At 37.2% G+C, this 18645-nt stretch overlaps 1 protein-coding gene across 1 annotated transcript in view; it reads left to right on the forward strand.

Annotated features, from left to right (window-relative positions):
* The window catches only part of LOC139959055 (E3 ubiquitin-protein ligase ubr3-like), a 37934-nt gene that overhangs the window by 10901 nt on the left and 8388 nt on the right, over positions 1-18645 (forward strand). The window contains exons 10-31 of the mRNA XM_071956596.1: positions 82-171; positions 922-1050; positions 1786-1853; positions 2906-3039; positions 3656-3741; positions 4531-4590; positions 5034-5197; positions 6052-6199; positions 7103-7207; positions 7809-7952; positions 8716-8845; positions 9474-9614; positions 10600-10784; positions 11146-11312; positions 12054-12142; positions 13301-13447; positions 14722-14858; positions 15174-15284; positions 16191-16394; positions 17015-17145; positions 17701-17789; positions 18546-18645. Of these exons, the coding sequence (XP_071812697.1) occupies positions 82-171; positions 922-1050; positions 1786-1853; positions 2906-3039; positions 3656-3741; positions 4531-4590; positions 5034-5197; positions 6052-6199; positions 7103-7207; positions 7809-7952; positions 8716-8845; positions 9474-9614; positions 10600-10784; positions 11146-11312; positions 12054-12142; positions 13301-13447; positions 14722-14858; positions 15174-15284; positions 16191-16394; positions 17015-17145; positions 17701-17789; positions 18546-18645 (2759 nt within the window). The remainder of the gene's footprint in view (positions 1-81; positions 172-921; positions 1051-1785; positions 1854-2905; positions 3040-3655; positions 3742-4530; positions 4591-5033; positions 5198-6051; positions 6200-7102; positions 7208-7808; positions 7953-8715; positions 8846-9473; positions 9615-10599; positions 10785-11145; positions 11313-12053; positions 12143-13300; positions 13448-14721; positions 14859-15173; positions 15285-16190; positions 16395-17014; positions 17146-17700; positions 17790-18545) is intronic.

Here is an 18645-nt window from a genome sequence, read left to right on the forward strand (position 1 = left end):
ATACATTTTTTTGCAGTAACAATTAAATTTGGATACATCTGATGATAAAATGTTTACATTTTTTTAATGTTTAATTCTCAGGGCATCAATGAACAAGGGATGACTTTAACTATGTTAATACGTAGTCCTGGTAGACTTAGAAAACTAATGATGTTTCCACTTCAAATCATGGTAAGAATTATTTCAATGTAGACATTTTTATTTGATGCCATTGGGTTTCTTTACCAAAAAGGTTTATGTAGGTAGCTTTGACGATGGCCCAACAGTGCCGTTGCAAAAATAAAGGTTGGCGAACCTATTCTTCATGTTGTGAAAGTGTCCATTAGCTATAGGTTGCATCCAAAAACCTGCCGTTTTTACTGAACGGCAGTTTTTTTTTTCCAGTTGGTTAGCTGAGTGATCAGTCCCATCTTTTCACACCTTAGTTGAGCTGCCTATCCGTCTATTATGCTACTCATCACACAGCTAGTAGCCAAATCACTACCAGATCAAGGCAGACATGGCAAGGTGTGAACAAATCAACTCTTTCAAACTCACCAATATCAGTCTGTTTTGCAGGAGAGATAAAGTTTCAGTAAGTTGTGATCAAGAGCGCTGAAAAATGCAACCTATGGTTTATGGACTAATTCTTGTCATGTTTTCATTAGATAAGATTAAGATAATTTGGCGACCCAGTGTATTTGAGATAAATATTTTGGTTGATATTGTTTTGGCAAGTCTCTTGCTTTTGAGAGAGAGAAAAATATATTTTAGCAAAGGTTTCTTTTTTCTTTTCTAGAAATATATTTTTTTGGTCTCTGAAGTTTTTTCCAGAAAGATATTTTGGAAACGCCACGCCCTATGCACATGCAACATCTTCATATTCCATGATTATTATATGTCATGACTGATATTTTCTCATAACTTTTGTTTTTATCTAAGGCTGCAGTCAACGAGGTCTTCTGCGGTATGTGGGTACGCAATGGCCTGCAGATGAGATGTCAGGCCATGACTTATTTACAGTGCCACTTCTGTGCGTCCATGGCGGACCTAGATTTGTACTTTCTACAGGTAAAAAAAAATGGAGATACATACAACTAATGAGTACTTACATTGATATATCTGGACATTGAAACTAATTTGATCTGAGTAGCCTGTCAGTAGCTGGTTGTATGGTACTCTAATTGACAGAGGACGCCGTCATATTGGTCCTAAATGTGCGTTTCCTGTACTGAATGATGTCATCACGGCAATTGAGCTGAAAAACGTCTTTGCGCTTTTTTTTGCAATATAGTCAGTGCTATATTGTCAGCCTCTGGAATACATTCCTCCAAAGATAATAGAAGTGTACCATATTTAAATGTGCTGCATAAACATAAAGTACGAATAAAAGATGTTTGTTTAATATTGCTTTATATAAATATCTGAAAAACATGAAGAAAGAATCTGCCCTTATTTTAACTGTCAGGGGCAAGGATAAAGATGGCAAAAATGCTTAAACAGTAACAAACCCATTTAGTGTAACCATGGCAACTTCTGTCGGTCACCAAGCAATTATGTACAGTTGGTTTAATCTGTACATGAATGCAATAACCAACAGGCATTGTTTTTGTAATAATGGTAAGAAAAAAGTGTCACTTTCTTATGAAACTTGCTATATTATTATGTGTTTGTCCGTTCGTCTGTCTGTCTGCCTCTTTCTTTGGTTATTGTTTTCTTTGTACATAAGTCTGTTATCTGTCAAAGGTCTACCAGGACGCGTTTATACTTGACGCAATGAAGTGTATCTCTCTATTTCTATTCTAGGTCTGTGCAGCTATGCTGGAACCTGCTGGATTTCCTGTTGATGAATTTATCAAGGTCATATTTGAGAGGCAAGTTGATAGTGGAAAGCAAATATAATTTTTTGTAGGTTATATCAAATTTGAAGATTTCAAGTTCGTCCTCCAAAAAGATTCAAGCTATAGTTTAAGTTTGCTATCATCTGAAATTTAAAGGAAAACAATTAGCAATCTTGTTTCGTTTGTTTTTGGAGTATTTGTTCAAAACGATCATCCTAATTAAAATAGCCAAGACCCGGTCCAAGTAAAATATTTTTTTGTCACTTTTCTTGTTTTCTTATTTGTTTGAGATAATTACGGTTCCATTTGGTACTGATGTGGTTGAAATGTATGACCCATATGGTTACACTTGGTTACTATGGTTACACTTATTATTTATTTAAATACGGGATCAAAGGAAGAGTGATCGATACACAAATCCCTCTTTTCTTTCTGAAAATGAAATTTGAGCAATTTCAGCTAAATTTCCTGCATTTAATGAATCTATAACTTGGAAAATGGTATAAATTATTTAATGCAAAATATTGGTTGCAATTAATCTGTAGTTTAATTTACATTAAGCCTGATAAATTAACATTGACTGTTTGTTTGTTCTCTTTTTAATAGATGTCTATCATACTCAATTTTACATTACAGAGGGAAAATTATGTTAGCTCCACGTGCACTACCACCCCATGTTTTTTTTCGACCTGCTATTTTTAAAGGCATTGAAGACTCGCCCCAACTGCGTGCCACACTCTGAAATAGTTAACTTTTTGTTGCTTGCAAGTGACATTTTCTGCTTTTCGCTACAATATACAGACAGTAATGAAACGTGATACCTTGTTATCTTTAGCTGGGCCTGAGATGTCCATCACTGTATCTTTTGTACAGTGCTGTGGGTATTGACCGTAGCTGCATGTAGTACACTATAGTGTATAATTACCAAAGGTAGCAAGCTGCGTGCGTATTTTCCGGGATCGATTGTGGTGTGTAACACTTCTGTTACACCTCATTCGAAACTAGGTCAGATTACCAGCATTGGACATTTCTTTTTGCGCGAGTCTTCACACCCTTTAACTTCTCCATCTCTTATCTATGTTCAGGTTTAAGGTTTGGAAATTTGTGACCTTTGACCCAAGTCATGAACCTTGCAATATGGATACCAATCAGGAAATGTCAATGTTGGAGGCTGCCCTCAATTTTATTGCTACGTTGGTCAGTGTCAGGACTAATCTCGGTGAGTTTTGTCTTTCACAGATCATTTCAATTTTCAAAGTAATAATGGAAAAAAAAGGAGCATTGGTACTTGGTTTGTTGTTCTTGTTGTTGTTGTTGCATTTCTTTGGTAAAATGTTTGATACAAAACATTCATCACAATGCAGTTTATTTTTGATTGACTAATGACTATGAGACTTTGGGATTGCTATTTCTCTCTCTGAAGTAGCTATAAATAAATTATTGCATATTAAAACTAGGAGATACTTTTTCATTCCAAATATGAGGAACTATCTGGTGAGTTTAATAATAAGTAATATTTTAATAATAATAATTAATATTTATATAGCACATCATCAGCAAAAACCTAAATATTAAATATATAGAATCAATAAGGCACAAAATGTAAACGCCTGAAGCAACAATATATATAAAACCCGTACTAAACGATAATAAACAAAGCCCTAAACGCATATAGTCCAAAAAAAAATCAGAAATATGTAAATAGTAAACTAGTTTTAAGCAAACAATACACAAAAAGAATAAAACATAGTTAATAATTAAATATAAATTTACTAGTATATAAAATTTACTTGTCTAATGATTCTTGCATTGTCATTCTTTATTTTACTTCCCAGGTATGAGCGCAGACGAAACCCTTCGATTGGAGATGGTGACCCTTCTCTGCATGGACGATAGAACCTACAGTAAATTACAGGACAAGATATCCTTTTAGGCACTTTAAACACTTTAGACACTTTGTCACATTACTCTGACAGCCGTGTATCATTAATTTTTTATTTTTTTTTATGATATTGTCATCTTGAATGAGGGTAGTCCTGCTCAGTGCAGAAGCAATGCTTTCCAGAGGAGCCCTCAGTACAAAATAAATATACAATATTATGCAGTAGAAAAACGGTAAGCATCAAGAAACACAAAAAGGACGGCAAACAAATATCAGACATCTAAACAATATAAGTTTTCTTACTGCATTTAAAAATATTAACATTTGGCAAGCATTTCAAATTTGGGGGAAGACTGTTCCACGACCTGCCTCCAGAAAAGTTAAAGGACCTTTTACCATTCCCAGAATCTAATAATACCAACAATGCCACATAATCGAAATTTATGTCTATCCCATCTTGTCGTTAAAATTGATCCCAATGCTCCTTCTACTACACTCTCCCAACAGACCTGGCCAATGAACCTCTTTGAGGTTTTGTTTGTCCTAGACTGTGTCATTTCTTTCCTAGTGTCTCAGTGGTTAACGCCGGTGCCTTTCAATCATAAGGTCCCCGGTTCGAGTCACTTCAAGATTAATGTATGTCGTCCAGTTATAGAGTTGTTGACAATTGACAATTCATAGTCATGGACGTTAAATATAAATGTAAGAGACTGACTCCGGTCAGCTTGCGGCTTTGATAAGCCAACGAGGCTTCTTCGCAAGTTCCTGTTTGCAGGAGGATCTAAAATACATACAAATACATACATAGTTTCCTTAATGCCTCCATACATTCCAGAGAAGACAGGAGTTATCAACACAAACTGCAAATTTGAGAAGACTCTTAAAGAGGTATGTGAAGTGCAATCGGCAAATGGGTCTCTCCATGGTCTCGAACAAAATTAACAGAGATCAGCGCCATATTATATCATATATATATCATATATATTCGCCAGGATCTTCGCATACTTGTGAGCACTGCATTTGACATGAGATCATGCTACTTTGATTCAGAGATTTGCATACTTGTAGTAGACATCATAGACATAAGGACATATATAGTATATGACAGCACCCTTTGCTAAGAAGCTGGAAAGCCTCATGGTCAGATGGCAGTGAACTCCCTTGTCGAATGTTTGCTTCTGATGAGCAGACACTTTTACATAGATTGTAGAGCTTGATATAAAGTATGTATTAGTAGAAGTTTTAGCCAAAATATCAGTCTCCACTTTCTATGAATTGGCTGACAAGCAGATCATAATCCTTTGTAATAATTTTTTATATTTAAATATTAGATTGCAGATTATCAGTTACCAACCTCTGACCTTGGAGGACTTCAGCAGGGCAAATATTCACCGAAACCTGAAATCTGGGAAAAGGAATTTGATCCGATCCACGTCATGTTTAGATCAATGGAAAGGAAGGAATTCCAATCAGCAATGAATAACTACACCACTTAGTAAGTTGTCAAGAATAACTTAGTAAATTAGAATAACTTAATGAGTAACTAGGAGAGTTGCAGTAACTTAGTTACTACAGTGAATGTCTCCACTTAAAAACAAGATTTTGATAAAGGGTTTTCACTAACTGTGGAATATTTTTTCCTAGTAGGATTTGCATTGTCTGCACTGACTCAATTTGCCTGAAAACACTCACAAGCCTTGTTCCACAGCAGTCACAGACTTTGTGATCAAAACTGCACTTATGTATGATCTTAGTTTGAATCAACAAGAAAGTAAGGAAAATGCACCAGTTTCTAAGCATAGAGTGTCTTGTGGTACAGAAATTACTCTAGTATATGTAATTAATTAATTAATTTTTAAATTAATTAATTAATTAAGTAGTAACTGATATTGAATTTGAGTGGGCCTAGTACAGTGTTTCTTCATCTTGTTCATTTCTCTTCCCATATGAAAAACAAAACAAAATGCACCCCTTTACCAGCTGTGGGTTAACACTTTGCACATTAGGTGTTTGGTCCAGGGTGTTGTTCTTTCAGCTAATTAATTGTTGTGCCTATGCCCCCCCCCACCATGGAGTTCTGCCTCGCACCCCCCAAAGGGTCCATGCATCCCAGGTTAAGTAACCCTGGCCTAGTGGAAAGTGCACTTAGAATTGTTCAAGTTTAGTTATTACAGACAATATTAACTGTTTGAAAATTCCCTCCAACCACATAAGTACATTAAAATGGACGCAATCTTGCAAAGTCAAACAAGACTATAATTTTATGACTGAAATATGCTATAGACATTTCAACCTGATCATATGAAATTGATTAATTTTTAACCATTTAACTTTTTGTGTTTTTTGCAGTCTTAATAAATCAGGGAAGTACAAGGACAAGAAGTTACCCTGGCCACCATTTCAGCCTCTGAAGTCCATCCATAAGGAATATAAACCACTCAGGAAGATTTTAAACTGCAGGGCATTGCATGGACTTCTGTATTCACTTCTCTATAAAGTATGTGTAATAATAAGTACAGAAAAATGGCTGTGCAAATATGAAGTAGTTGGTAACATCCAGGTGGGAGGTGTACGGTAGTTATTAGCCCAACAGGGCGTCAAGACTCTGAAACCTTATTATAGACTTGATTTATGGCCTAAACTATGCTGCGGAATTCACCATTTCACATCTAAGATTCTGATTTCTTTTCTTTGGTGGGGGGGGGCAGGGGGGTGACTCCCAGTTGTCCTACTTAAGAGTCCGCTTCCACAGCCCTCAGGCCACACCCTCTTCCTTTTGAAGAGGATCAAAGAGGATCTTCCGAGGGCCAGATCCACACCTGGATCTGGCCCCGGGTAACAAGGAGGAATGGGTAGTACATTATGTCAATATTCTTACAGTTCTCTAAAGAGGCTATTCCGGTTTGTTAAGAATGTTATCTGATAACCCCTCCCTTTAAAATTGCCATGTATTCCATCTGCCCAGTTCAGCAGCAGGATAGCCAAAAGAGGGAGAAGGGGATGAGGAGGGGGGCAGGGAGAAGTTACTGCTAATGTTTGTCAAAATGAAATCTAGCCCCAAATTTGTTACAATGTAAATCCACAGTCTGCAAAACCCATGGAGCGAAACATTTGTGGAGGGGTTGCAAGATATTTCCAGACGTCGCAAAGTTTATTCACATCTTCCGTAGCTTTCCGATGTCCAAAGTCTCAACTGGCTTGCACGCATTTTGAGCATGGATTGCAAAGGGTGGGGATAGGGTGGGAATAGGGTGGGGTCGTGGCTCAGTCCTAATGGAAGCTCCTGGGTCATCTGTCTAAATGTTTGCCAACTGCTGCTGTAACTGAACAATTTGTGATAATTAGGGTATCTAACTATTCTGCACGTGATGGACCCATCTCTGTTGATTTGTTTCGTCAGGCTGTGCACGGTTCTAACATGAGTGAGACGGCTGTGTATATGACGATAGCATTGATCAACATGGCGCTGCAATGTGCACCAGGCGAAGAAGAAGACAGAACAGAGGTACATGGTATTGTCCTTCTTTTCACCCTCCTCCCCTCATTTTATTCTGTAATGTTCATCGTAATATAGGCAAGTCTTCTAATCAGTAGTTTCCATAGCAACAGTCTTTCATGCCTTTTATTATGTTGTCATTGGCATCTTATCATTGCAATCTTATATCGATTTACATCCATGAATTAAAGTGAAATCTGATGTTTTTTCGCATTGTTTATGGTGAATGCCAATGATAATATTAACAATGGGGATGTTCTTTGTATGTATTTCCACATCCCATCCATTGGTGTTCCAACCCCTCCTTCTCTTCGGTTAAATTACTCCCTGAGTACCGTCATTGTGAAGAAAAATAATAAGTAACTTTATTGTGAAGTCACAATACTGTGTAAATTCGTCTATTCAACTAACTATAAGCCAAATACATATTTCAGTACAACCACTGTTAAGAGTATCTTGCTGGTTGTTTGGAAGCACGTTTGACGAAGTAAAGTTTACCCTTTTAAACCCTACATTTGCCAATGAAAACTTGAATAGTCAATTTAGATATATATTTTTTTCCAGATTATATTTTTATTTTTTAAATTTTTTTTTCTTCTACGTATTGTAGTCAGCTACAGAAGAGCCAGTCGCAGATGCCAAGCCCGAGGGGTGGTTCAGACATAGTTCCATATTGAATAACCTCGCAACAGAAGTGAAAGCTGTGCGGTACCAAATCAATGCCAGGAAGGCCAATCCTTTTGAGAAAGAGAAGGTGAAATTATGAAAAAAACAAATTTCCTTTTTGACAAGTGCAGCTGGTCGAGTCCTATTCAAAATTTATACTTTGAATTTGTTTCATCAAATTTGAGGTATTTGATGATGTAGAAGAGCATCATCATCATCATTCTTTAAATAAAAAAAAGATCAATTTTTGTTTTTCTTTCCCCTCAACATGTGCAACTGTGCTGGCACAGTATCTTGTTTCAAATGTTTCAGTTCAAATTGCTTGGAATTTTGTTTGCATTTGGCAGTCAGCTTTCTGTTACCGGGGTAACAGAGCAAAGAAATTAATAGCAGAGAAGCAGTACAGCTTTTATCATATCTATCAGTTTAGGCTTCACTTTGACCATCCCATGAGTAGTTCAAAGATTCGCTGCTACTTTGCTCGTTGCGAGGGGATTTGAATAAGATTTACAAGATGCATTCAAGATGATTACTTAACATTTAGAGGTTTTTTTTAGCCAAAAAGTTTGTGTTGTAATGAAATGGAATGATTTGCCCGAGTTGGTCGTACTTTCAAGAACTGATGGGTTTAGAAGGGCCTATACCATGAATGCTTTAAGAATTGTTGTTCAGCTTGTAATTTTGCTGTCGTATGCTTTTTTTTTCTTACATAAGGTTCTTGATTGGAGCTGCCTGTCCCTCCTAATTTTTTTAAACCCTACCAACCGAAATGAAAAGAAAAGAAACTTATCATTAAAGCAGATATCTAACTGGCACAAAACCTTTCTCCCTCTTTCTTATTCCGCTATCAGGACTCGCACAATCACGCCCCTCCCTCCGGGGACACCAATCAGTTTCTGGTATCTCTAATGATGGACGGTCAGTGGGTAGAACTCCTCAACACCCAGGGGTCAAATGAAGCCACTGCGGATCCCAACGATGGTAAGCTTGGCTTTACAGGCTGTATTAGCAGTCGACTGAAAACTGAAAAGGAACTAAAATTATTGGTGCATTTTGTAGAGGGTCAGGAAAAGGAGACTGCAAAAAAAGGAATAAAAACCCAACTTTGATTCTTTTGTTTGTAATAATGAATTTAGTCCTTGTACCATCATGATATAACATTCCTCATTTTTCACAAAACTAAAAAGTTTGCAACCATCGTGTAACTGCCTATTATGTAAGGGCATGCTTTGAAAGGAAAGTAGAAGTCTTGCCGAGTTGATAACCTGAAGAATACTATTGTGAAAAACTAAAACTTCCGTGGACAATTTCAAAAACATTTAGTGTATAGGGGATCTCTGAGTCAACAGAAATCTCTAAAGTGCAGGACATAAATTAGTTTTCAAATTTTGCGTAGTAGTTTGGAAGACTCTGAATTTTGTCCTGATAAAATACTATAATTCCTTAAAGGAAACAAAACTACTATCCATATTTGAAATATGTATAGCAATATGCTCATTTTGCTTCCCAATACTGAATAAACTATTATCCCCTGCGCTTAGTTTATCTTGGCCGATCTCGATGATCGAGTGCCGGTGTGATCTTTAATTTATGCGTCCTCTTTCCGTAGAGTGGGTGAACATCCTGACCAACATGATAGAAACAGCCGAGGCTGGCGCCGTGGAGGTCCCCATGGAAACAGAAGACGTTGCCTCCGGAGAAGATCGGCCGCCAGAACTACTCAACTTAGATAAACAGAAAACCACCAAAGGTGGGGAATTGAATCAGATATTAGCCTTTATGAGAAAATAATGGAAAATAATGGAATTTAAAGAATCTTCTTGAGTTGGTATTTTGATCAATTCCTTGCACTATTTGTTACTTAAGTTCCGCTAACAATCAGAAGCTTGACCAGCCACGTTTTATGATTTGGTGTATTTAGTTGAAGTGTGGGGATTGAAAAAGTTTGACAAATTGTTTTCTGGTGTGCTCTCTGCATTTGATTATTTATACCCATTTGAAGAGTGTCTCGGTGAGGAAATGTTGAGTTCATGAAAAGAGCAGTGAAGAGGACTTTTCAGTTTCAGAATAGACACCTTAGTTTATGTTAGCAGTTGAACCTTCAGAGTTGTCTTTTCAGTAAAAGTTGAAGGTTTACAGTCTTGTATGAGGCTAATGCCTCCTCACATGACTTTACAACTTAACCCCTGGTCATTGGTAACTTGTCACACCCACACACCAAAGTGTGCACAATTCAATCAGTCTCTCCTGGGGCACCCCAGTGCACCACATCCACATGTCCCCCGGGGGACTTCCCATAGGGTGCTGCCACAAACCGGCGCACACAACTATATTTACAAGTTACCTCACAAGTCCTCATTTATACACCTGGGTGAAGAGAGGCAATGGAGATAAAGCGCCTTGCCCAAGGACACAACGCAATGATCTGGCCAGTGCCTTAACCACTTGACCACAACGCTCTCACTAAAGGGTTAACCTTTAGGGTTAACCTAAAGTGTTAACCATAGTTGTATGTGGGGGTGGGTGGGGAGGGGCACCCTAGCTGGTGGAAATGAGGTGCTGTAGGTGAGCTTTTGGAGCTTTCAAAACCGTAACAACTTGTGGTCTTCTATTTACTACTGACTTTTATGAAGATTCCTTTTTGCCTAGCTGCCAGGTCAAGTCTTCTTGATACATTCAATGAGTGTTTTTCTTTTACAAGCATTTTTTTTTCCCCCATTCCTCTTTTCTACTAGCTGATTCTGAAGGAAATATCAATGCCAAGCGTCAGAGGAAAGAGACTCCACCGCCCGAATTTGTCACGAAACCCTTGAACGAGAGCATGATCAGTTTGCTGGTTAAACTGTACGCTAAACTCTCCAACAAAGAAGTGGCGTATCTGTCACCGGACTTACGAGAGGTCGACAGCGCTCCTAGAGAGGTCGGTTTTTTGTAATTTGTTTGGAGCATTATTTTCTACGTGCCAGCATATCAGAGAGTGTAGTGATGGGGGGAGTGAAAGCACAGGAAAAGGGGTGGGGGAGTTGGGTGGGTGGGGTGAGGGTAAGGCCTTATGAGAATGTGATATTTCAGCTATGGTATAGCACAGTGTACTAGACACTGTTTATATTTAGTGTTAAGTTGCCTGATTAAACTCTAAAATCCACAAGATCTGAACAGCCAGAAACCTGAGTGTACTGTTCCACATAATTTAACTGAATAATGCAAAATATATTGAGTTCTAATAATTTCAGTTCCATCAATTTCCATGTGCTTCATTTCTTTTTCTGCATTTAATTTAGGTTCTTCACGGGCAAGGTCCAGACTACATCAAGAATGTTCTAGACAAGGCTTTCGCTGCAAGTCCTGTTTGTCGTGAAGTCATCAAAGCTATTTGTAAGAGAAATTCAGCTGCTGGTGGGGACCAGGCCGGGAGTCGTGAGGGGTCACCAGAGGCTCATGAGATCAGGTAGATCCCATTCTTTAGAACTTTTATATCATCTTGCCGTGTTTGGTATTTAACCTTCAAGTCATTTGTCATAGCTGATTCATTCCAGAACTTTCTACTGCCTTTTGGAGCTCTGCAGATTTTCTTGAGTCGGTGTTTAGCCCCATTTAATTTTTAAGTACAAGGAGACAGGGTAATAATATAGCAATGTTTGAGGAACGGGTCAGTGTTTTCACAAGGAGAGGCAATATGCTTTCTTACGAACAGTTCTGATGGATCCACATGTAGGCAGTCTGAACAGAATGAAAGCTTTACCTGCATCTACACCTGTTTTGTGAATATATCTGATCATTGCACATGTGGATGTTCCCATTAGAATGAAACATGTACAGAATACATATGTCTGGGAAATTGTAAACTATTTAACACTTTGCAATTTAGTTGTATCTTTAGCAAGTTAGGTCCACATATAGATTATATAATCAAAATTTCTATAATTGGATTTCATCAAACTACAAATATAATGTACCATGCACAAGTCTTGTTACCAGTTGTACAGCTTCCTTGTAACGTTTGATGTCTGTACCATGACTGTATCATTGTTTTCAACAAATTATTTGAATGATTATGCCAGTGAAAGGCAGCCCATGTTTATGGTCTTAGTTTCACCAGGTATCAGTTTAATCCTCATCCTGATCTATTTCTCTCTCCCCCCCTCCGTACCCCCCTTCATCCCCCGCCCTCCCACCACTTGATAAACAGGAAGAAAAGGTCGATGGAGGCCAAGCGGAGAATGATAGCCAAGTTAGCTCAACAACAGAAGCAGTTTCTAGAGAGTGCCTTTAGTGAAGGTAAACCATTTTTAAAATAATGTTATTAGTTTGTAATGGAGTGATAGAAACTGTCTAGTTTAATAAAAAAGCTTTCCTACAGTTTTCTCGTGGTCTTTGTTCAAGGCAGAAACTACTGTTTCCTTTGACTTTCATGAATAACCCGTAGTGCCACTTACACACCCCTAAAGGCATTCACAATTTTTGCAGGAATATTAGAAGGTGTTCTTGATTCTGTTTGTATAAATTGTGAAACAGAAAAGAAAAAACAAGGAAGGGTTTACATACAAATCCAGACAAGAATGATACAGAATTAAAGGGTGTGAAGACTCTCGAACAAAGAAACGTCTCATGCCTGTCATCTGACCTAGTTTCGAATGAGGTGTAACAGAAGTGTTAGACACCACCATCGATCCCAGAAAATACACGCACAGCTTGCTACCGTTGGTATATAGACACTAGTGTACAGTCAGTACATACAGCTGCGGTCAATACCCACAGCACAGTGTACATAGCAGCAATGGACATCTCAGTTCTAGATAAAAGATAACAAGGTATCACGTTTCATTACTGTCTGCATATTGTAGTGACAAGAAGAAAACTTCATTTGCAAGCAACGGAAAGTTAACTTTTTCAGAACGCGGCACACGGTTTGGGGCGAGTCTTCAATGCCTTTAAAACCGTGCTGTTCATGATTTGAACTTGTCAGCTAGACGTACCATTCACTTGCAATATCCCTTTGCGTCTCAATTTCAAGAGATTAAACTCGAGCAATAGTTGGTTGAATGTAACCTAGTCGTGACTTGTTTAAATATTCTTTACTCCAGTAAGTGGATCACAGTGGTTAGTCTGTGATGTCACCATGGTAAATGTACATCAAAAAGTTTTTCTATTCTTTTGTATAAACATCTTGTTTATCTGTCCTTGAAGTATGATACACTTGGAATGTCTGTTTATAGCTAAAGTGTTTTTTTTAGAATTTCATCAAAATGCAACTTTTTATTAGAGTTGAACATTGTCTCAGGGGCCCAAAAAGGTTATGGAGGTTAGTTAGTTAACCAGTTATATCTAGAAGTGAGCCATTATTTGACTTTAAAAGAGTATAGTTTTCTAGCATATTTGTTGCCGATAGACCGATGGCCGTTATAAATGTGAAATAATTTGAATAACTCTCCCCAGGAATGGAAAGCATGATGGAAATGGACGGAGCTGCTTCTCGGGCGGAGGAGGAATTACCAGAGTACGAGTGCGTCATCTGTAGCCAGGTGGAACCCAGCACGGAAGATAATCCTTACGGAATGTGTGTACTCCTACAGACCACTAAAGGTCGGTGCCATGCTGTTATGTAATGGAAGGGCTGGGAGAGAGATTATAGTATAAGTGGGAACATGCATTGATTTGATAAGGGTGATGAAATGGTGGCTTGGGAATGGTATTGTGACTGTGTGTCAAGAGAATAGAGGGGGTGTGGGGGGGAAGGGTCTTATCCTGTGTGTGAGCGTTGTTTTCATTTCAATAACATTATTAGTTCTCAAAGAGATTATTATTATTGTTTTTGGTAAGTGTTGGTTGGTTATATGCCTAGCCAATATGGTTAACACATACTGGTGAGGAGATTAACCAGCCATAGATGATGGAGCCATATGAGAAGAAATTATATTAATTTGAGTCAACGATGGATGAAATTGGGGAAAAGAGAAGGGTTGGGCCTCATAAAACCCAGCACGAAACAGTCGGGGGTTGCAAAGAACTTTTTGTCTCGTTGTTGGTGGTTCGGATGCCAGTAGAGTCAAGTGGTTTATGTTCTGGAAAGTTTTCTACAATATGAAACAAATATTTAAAAGAATAATTAAATGGAACCACAAAATGGCTCATTTTTGAGAATAATTTTAACTGGTGAATGCTCTGCAGAATAGGCACATTGGGTATGCAAGTACAAATATGTACAAGGCAGGTTTCTTATGTACAGGAATCATCATATTTGATAAGAGACCAATTTCAAAGCCTTCAATGCCACTATGCCAAATTTGAGCACCTCTACAATAAACATTTTGAAATTATTTGCTGATGTTTTTTTGCGATAGCATCCTTCAAGTCATCAACTAGGCAAGAGTTTTGTTTTACTTTCAAACGTGCCCTAACATAATAGGCAGTTAATACTCGTAGCTATGTGAAATTTATCAATTTATTGTTCCACATTGCCAAAAAGACCAACAGCAATTTGTGAATACTGAAAGGGTCTTATACTATAACATAAGACTGGATAACTTCGAGGAATTTCCATGGGGTAAATCTCTCATCTAGTAAAGAATTTCTTAGATTGATTTTTTTTTCTCCATTCTTTTTCCTGTTTATCCTTGTAAGCATAAATTTTTCATCTTAAGAGCAAGCGTATTTGACCTCTAACCTTTCTCATTTTCTTATAATTGTTTTCTCAGACTGTAAAATTATTTATTTCATCTTCATTTTGGGGTCCTCAGCTTTTGGTCCAAAACGGAAAACAGAGCACAGGAAAACCTTTCTTTTCATTTTTGTATTTGTTTGTTTATGTTTCATAATATCTGGTTGTTTTCTTTCATTCTTTGTGTATAAATCATTAGTTCTCGGCCACCGAAGTCAAAGCGATGAACCGGAGACGTTACCACTGACTGAAGATCAAAAGTTACACTCGAACAAGATGAAATGTTACCAGCTGGAAGCAAGTAGATGGGCCGATGCTACGGCGAGATTTGAAAAGGTATCTCAGGCCGAGACAATTTGTATACACAGCATATTTCAAAGATAAAATCAATAAATATGCCCTCATGAAAACTGTGTTGATCACGGTGCACAGGATGGTTTGATGAAGCATAAAGATGTGGAATATTGAAATTTATTTTATATATTTTGCATGAGTGTATTGTGCAGAAAGCCGTGAAGAGACATCAGTTTTTGTCTGTTGTGCTCACTTTGAATTGCTCATAATTTATAGGTCTTTCTTCAGAATCTATGACAGTCTACCTTTTTGTGGTTTCTATCGAAAAAAGATTTTTAATTTTTTTATCTCGTACAGTCATCTTGTCTGTCCAGCTTTTCTTTCAACTGGGAAGCGGGAATTCACATCCAGACCTGCGGCCATTACGTTCACATCAAGTGTTTAAAATCTTTCACGGAATCGATAGGGGTAAGTCAGTGATTGTAACTCTCAGAAGCCGCGGCTCCTTGATTTCATTTATTTGTTCCGGACAGTGAAACTCTTTAATTGTCTGGCATGTGAACATATTTTTCATGAGATTATTTATCAGAAAATATGAAACGATGAGTCGACATTGGTTGAGTTTAATTTTTTTTTATATCTATATATGCTAGTTCCTGATTGCATTCATGTCCCACACCTGGAGAAACCAGATCGTAATTAGTAATATAATGCAAATTTTCAGATCATATTATAAGCAAAATTGTTTCTTTTTTCTCTTTACTTACATTTCTATCATGGTTTGAATCACCACATACTTTGACATGCTAATGTTGCAACTGCGCTTCCTTTGAACAATTTTACCAGAAAGGTTCCTTCACTTTGTACAGTGAAATGTGCTTCAGTTTTGCATAAATATTGGATATGAGGACATTTATATATTTTTGTACGCTCTAATATTTTGAAGGTACATTTTATAATTTGTTCATCTTTATATTTTATAGGAACGTTTTCATATCTATGTATATTATTATACATCTTATATGTTGTTTACAATTTTTAATGTTTTGAGCTCTTGTTATCAACCAATTTGATGTTTGTATTTTTATATGATTGGCTGAATAAATATCTATCTATCTATAAATTGCAGATAATATAATAAGCACCAAAGACATGCACGACATCTTTGTTGAGCAGCTTTTGGTAATGATAACGTTGTTTATATTTTTTGATCTATTTATTTGTTTTTGTTTTTAGTAACATTGTTGATTTCACATGTGTTTTCTTGTCTGTTGTTACACTTGTGTGATACAATATGTTATTGTTGATGTTTATGAAGTCCTTCCAAATATTTTCATCTTTTGCCTTCTTTTTTTTTTCTTCTCGTTTTCATAGGCTCATGACTTACAAGCCAGACACCTTCAGGTGAATGCTGGAGAATACGAGTGTCCAATCTGCAGACAACTTGCCAACACCATACTGCCATGCTCGTTGCCAAGGCAACCTACATCAATGGCCAAATATACATGTAGCAATTTAGCTAAATTATCATTGCAAATATCCAAGAGGCTGGGCAGTGCAACCAGGCAGTTGAATTTGGTGAGCATTTCCGATCATGAAGTTTTTTTGAAAAAAGAAATATCTGGTGAACTTTTATGATTTTATTTTGGATTATCAACTAAATAAATTTCTGATTTTCCTTTGGAATTAAGTTCCCTGTAGTTTTTTTTGCCATCTATTTACAAACTTGTGTTTGCAAGATAGCATACAGTCATTGAGCATCTGACCTTAGTATGTATGTATGGACTTAAGGTTTTATTTTTCTACATTAATGAAGATAGTTCGAGAAGAATGTTTGAATGTGAAGGTTTGGAACACTTCTTGCTACCCGCAATCAAATTTCTCGCTCTGCATAAACACAAGATATTTCAAATTTCTTGTCACAAAACTGGTCTTTAGACATTGTTCAAATGTATTCCGATACGATGCAGGGCAAATAGGCTTTGCCGATTTTTCCTGGCAGAGCCCCGGTGAAGGTTTGAAGTGAATATGTAATAGTAATATGCAAACCTATTCTACCAATATATATTCACTTTTCAGTCTCTGGTATTGAACCAGCATATCTGGTACATCAAACTAAGATGCAGTGAAGTCAATATCATCTCCATAGATCGTATCTTTGTGTCTTTCATCGCATCCATTGAAATTTCTCATTTTAGGGGAAAAATGAGTTTGAGATGGGCGTTTTCAAATTTACCGAAGACGTGTTTCGCCAACTCACCATGGAGCTGAGGAAAGCAGCTAGGGCGGATGCCGGAGGCCCATTTGCCTACTTTTGTTCGTTAGCTAGGTATGTGACTATATGTGGTGTCAGGTCTGTTCTCTAGTTGGGGGCGGGAGGGGAGGGGGGGTCGGTAGATGGGATGGATTGTGTGTTATGTCTCGAGTTGGCAGGAGGGGGGTGTGGGACAGCTAGGATATAACCACGGGAAATTATTTATCTAGTAAAAATGCATAAAAAATTCTATGCATAATTGTCACAACATGACATAAATCTGTGGATGTGTTTCAGTTTACATGCAGATTGCTATTACAGTATTTGTCTTAGTTGATGAGAAAAAATGGTACAGTGAATTCTGAAACTACTATGCACACATGAGCACTAGAATTATTTGCTGAATTTAGCAGATAAAAGGGTCCTTGTTGAACCTTTTCAGGTCGTTTTATATTATAACAGGACTGATATATTCCTATCTGTATTTTTACATATCTTTCTATCTTATTCATGTTATAGCTGCCTCATCTCTCTGCTGCGTTTAATCTCTCCATTTATTTTTCCCCTCTCATCTTCCAAGATATCATGCGTCTTAAAATATAGATATCTTTCTTTTTTTTAAAACCAAAGGACAAACATTGAGCTGTACCTGGTAAAACGAGGCGGAACTTTGTGTCGAACTAAGCCAGATAAATCCGCAGACAGAGAACCCTTCCTAGGTAAGTCTTCCGTCCTGGAGTTAAGGCTGTTATTTTAATAAGTAAAGGAGCCATATGTGCATGTGGGAGAAGTATATTACTATATTGCTTTTATAGCTGGGTGTATTACTGTTGAACATTTATAGCTGGGAATATAACTGTTGAGCATTTATAGCTGGGTATATTACTGTTTAGCATTTATAGCTGGGTGTATTACTGTTGAGCATTTATAGCTGGGTATATTACTGTTGAGCATTTATAGCTGGGTATATTACTGTTGAGCATTTATAGCTGGGTATATTACTGTTTAGCATTTATAGCTGGGTATACTACTGTTGAGCATTTATAGCTAAGTGTATTACTGTTGAGCATGTTTAGCTGCGTGTATTACTGTTGAGCATTTATAGCTGGGTATATTACTGTTGAGCATTTATAGCTGGGTATATTACTGTTGAGCATTTATAGCTGGGTATATTACTTTTGAGCATTTATAGCTGGGTATATTACTGTTGAGTATTTATAGCTGGGTATATAACTGTTGAGCACTTATAGCTGGGTATATTACTGTTTAGCATTTATAGCTGGGTATACTACTGTTGAGCATTTATAGCTGGATATATTACTGTTGAGCATTTATAGCTGGATATATTACTGTTAGCACATAGCTGAGTATATTACTTTTTATCATCTGGGTATATTACAGTTTTAATCGTGTTCTGCAGCTACATATTAGTCAAGATGCTTATGGTTCTCAAACTCGTCATTTTCTTAATCCAGGTCTCCTTCTTGAAATATTCAGCTATTATTTGGATAAAGGTCCAAAGATACCTCTTCATAATACCTGGCAGAAAATCACAGGTCAATATAAACCATCCAA

This window comes from Apostichopus japonicus, chromosome 18, assembly GCF_037975245.1.
Source record: "Apostichopus japonicus isolate 1M-3 chromosome 18, ASM3797524v1, whole genome shotgun sequence".
Taxonomy (NCBI): Eukaryota; Metazoa; Echinodermata; class Holothuroidea; order Aspidochirotida; family Stichopodidae; genus Apostichopus; species Apostichopus japonicus.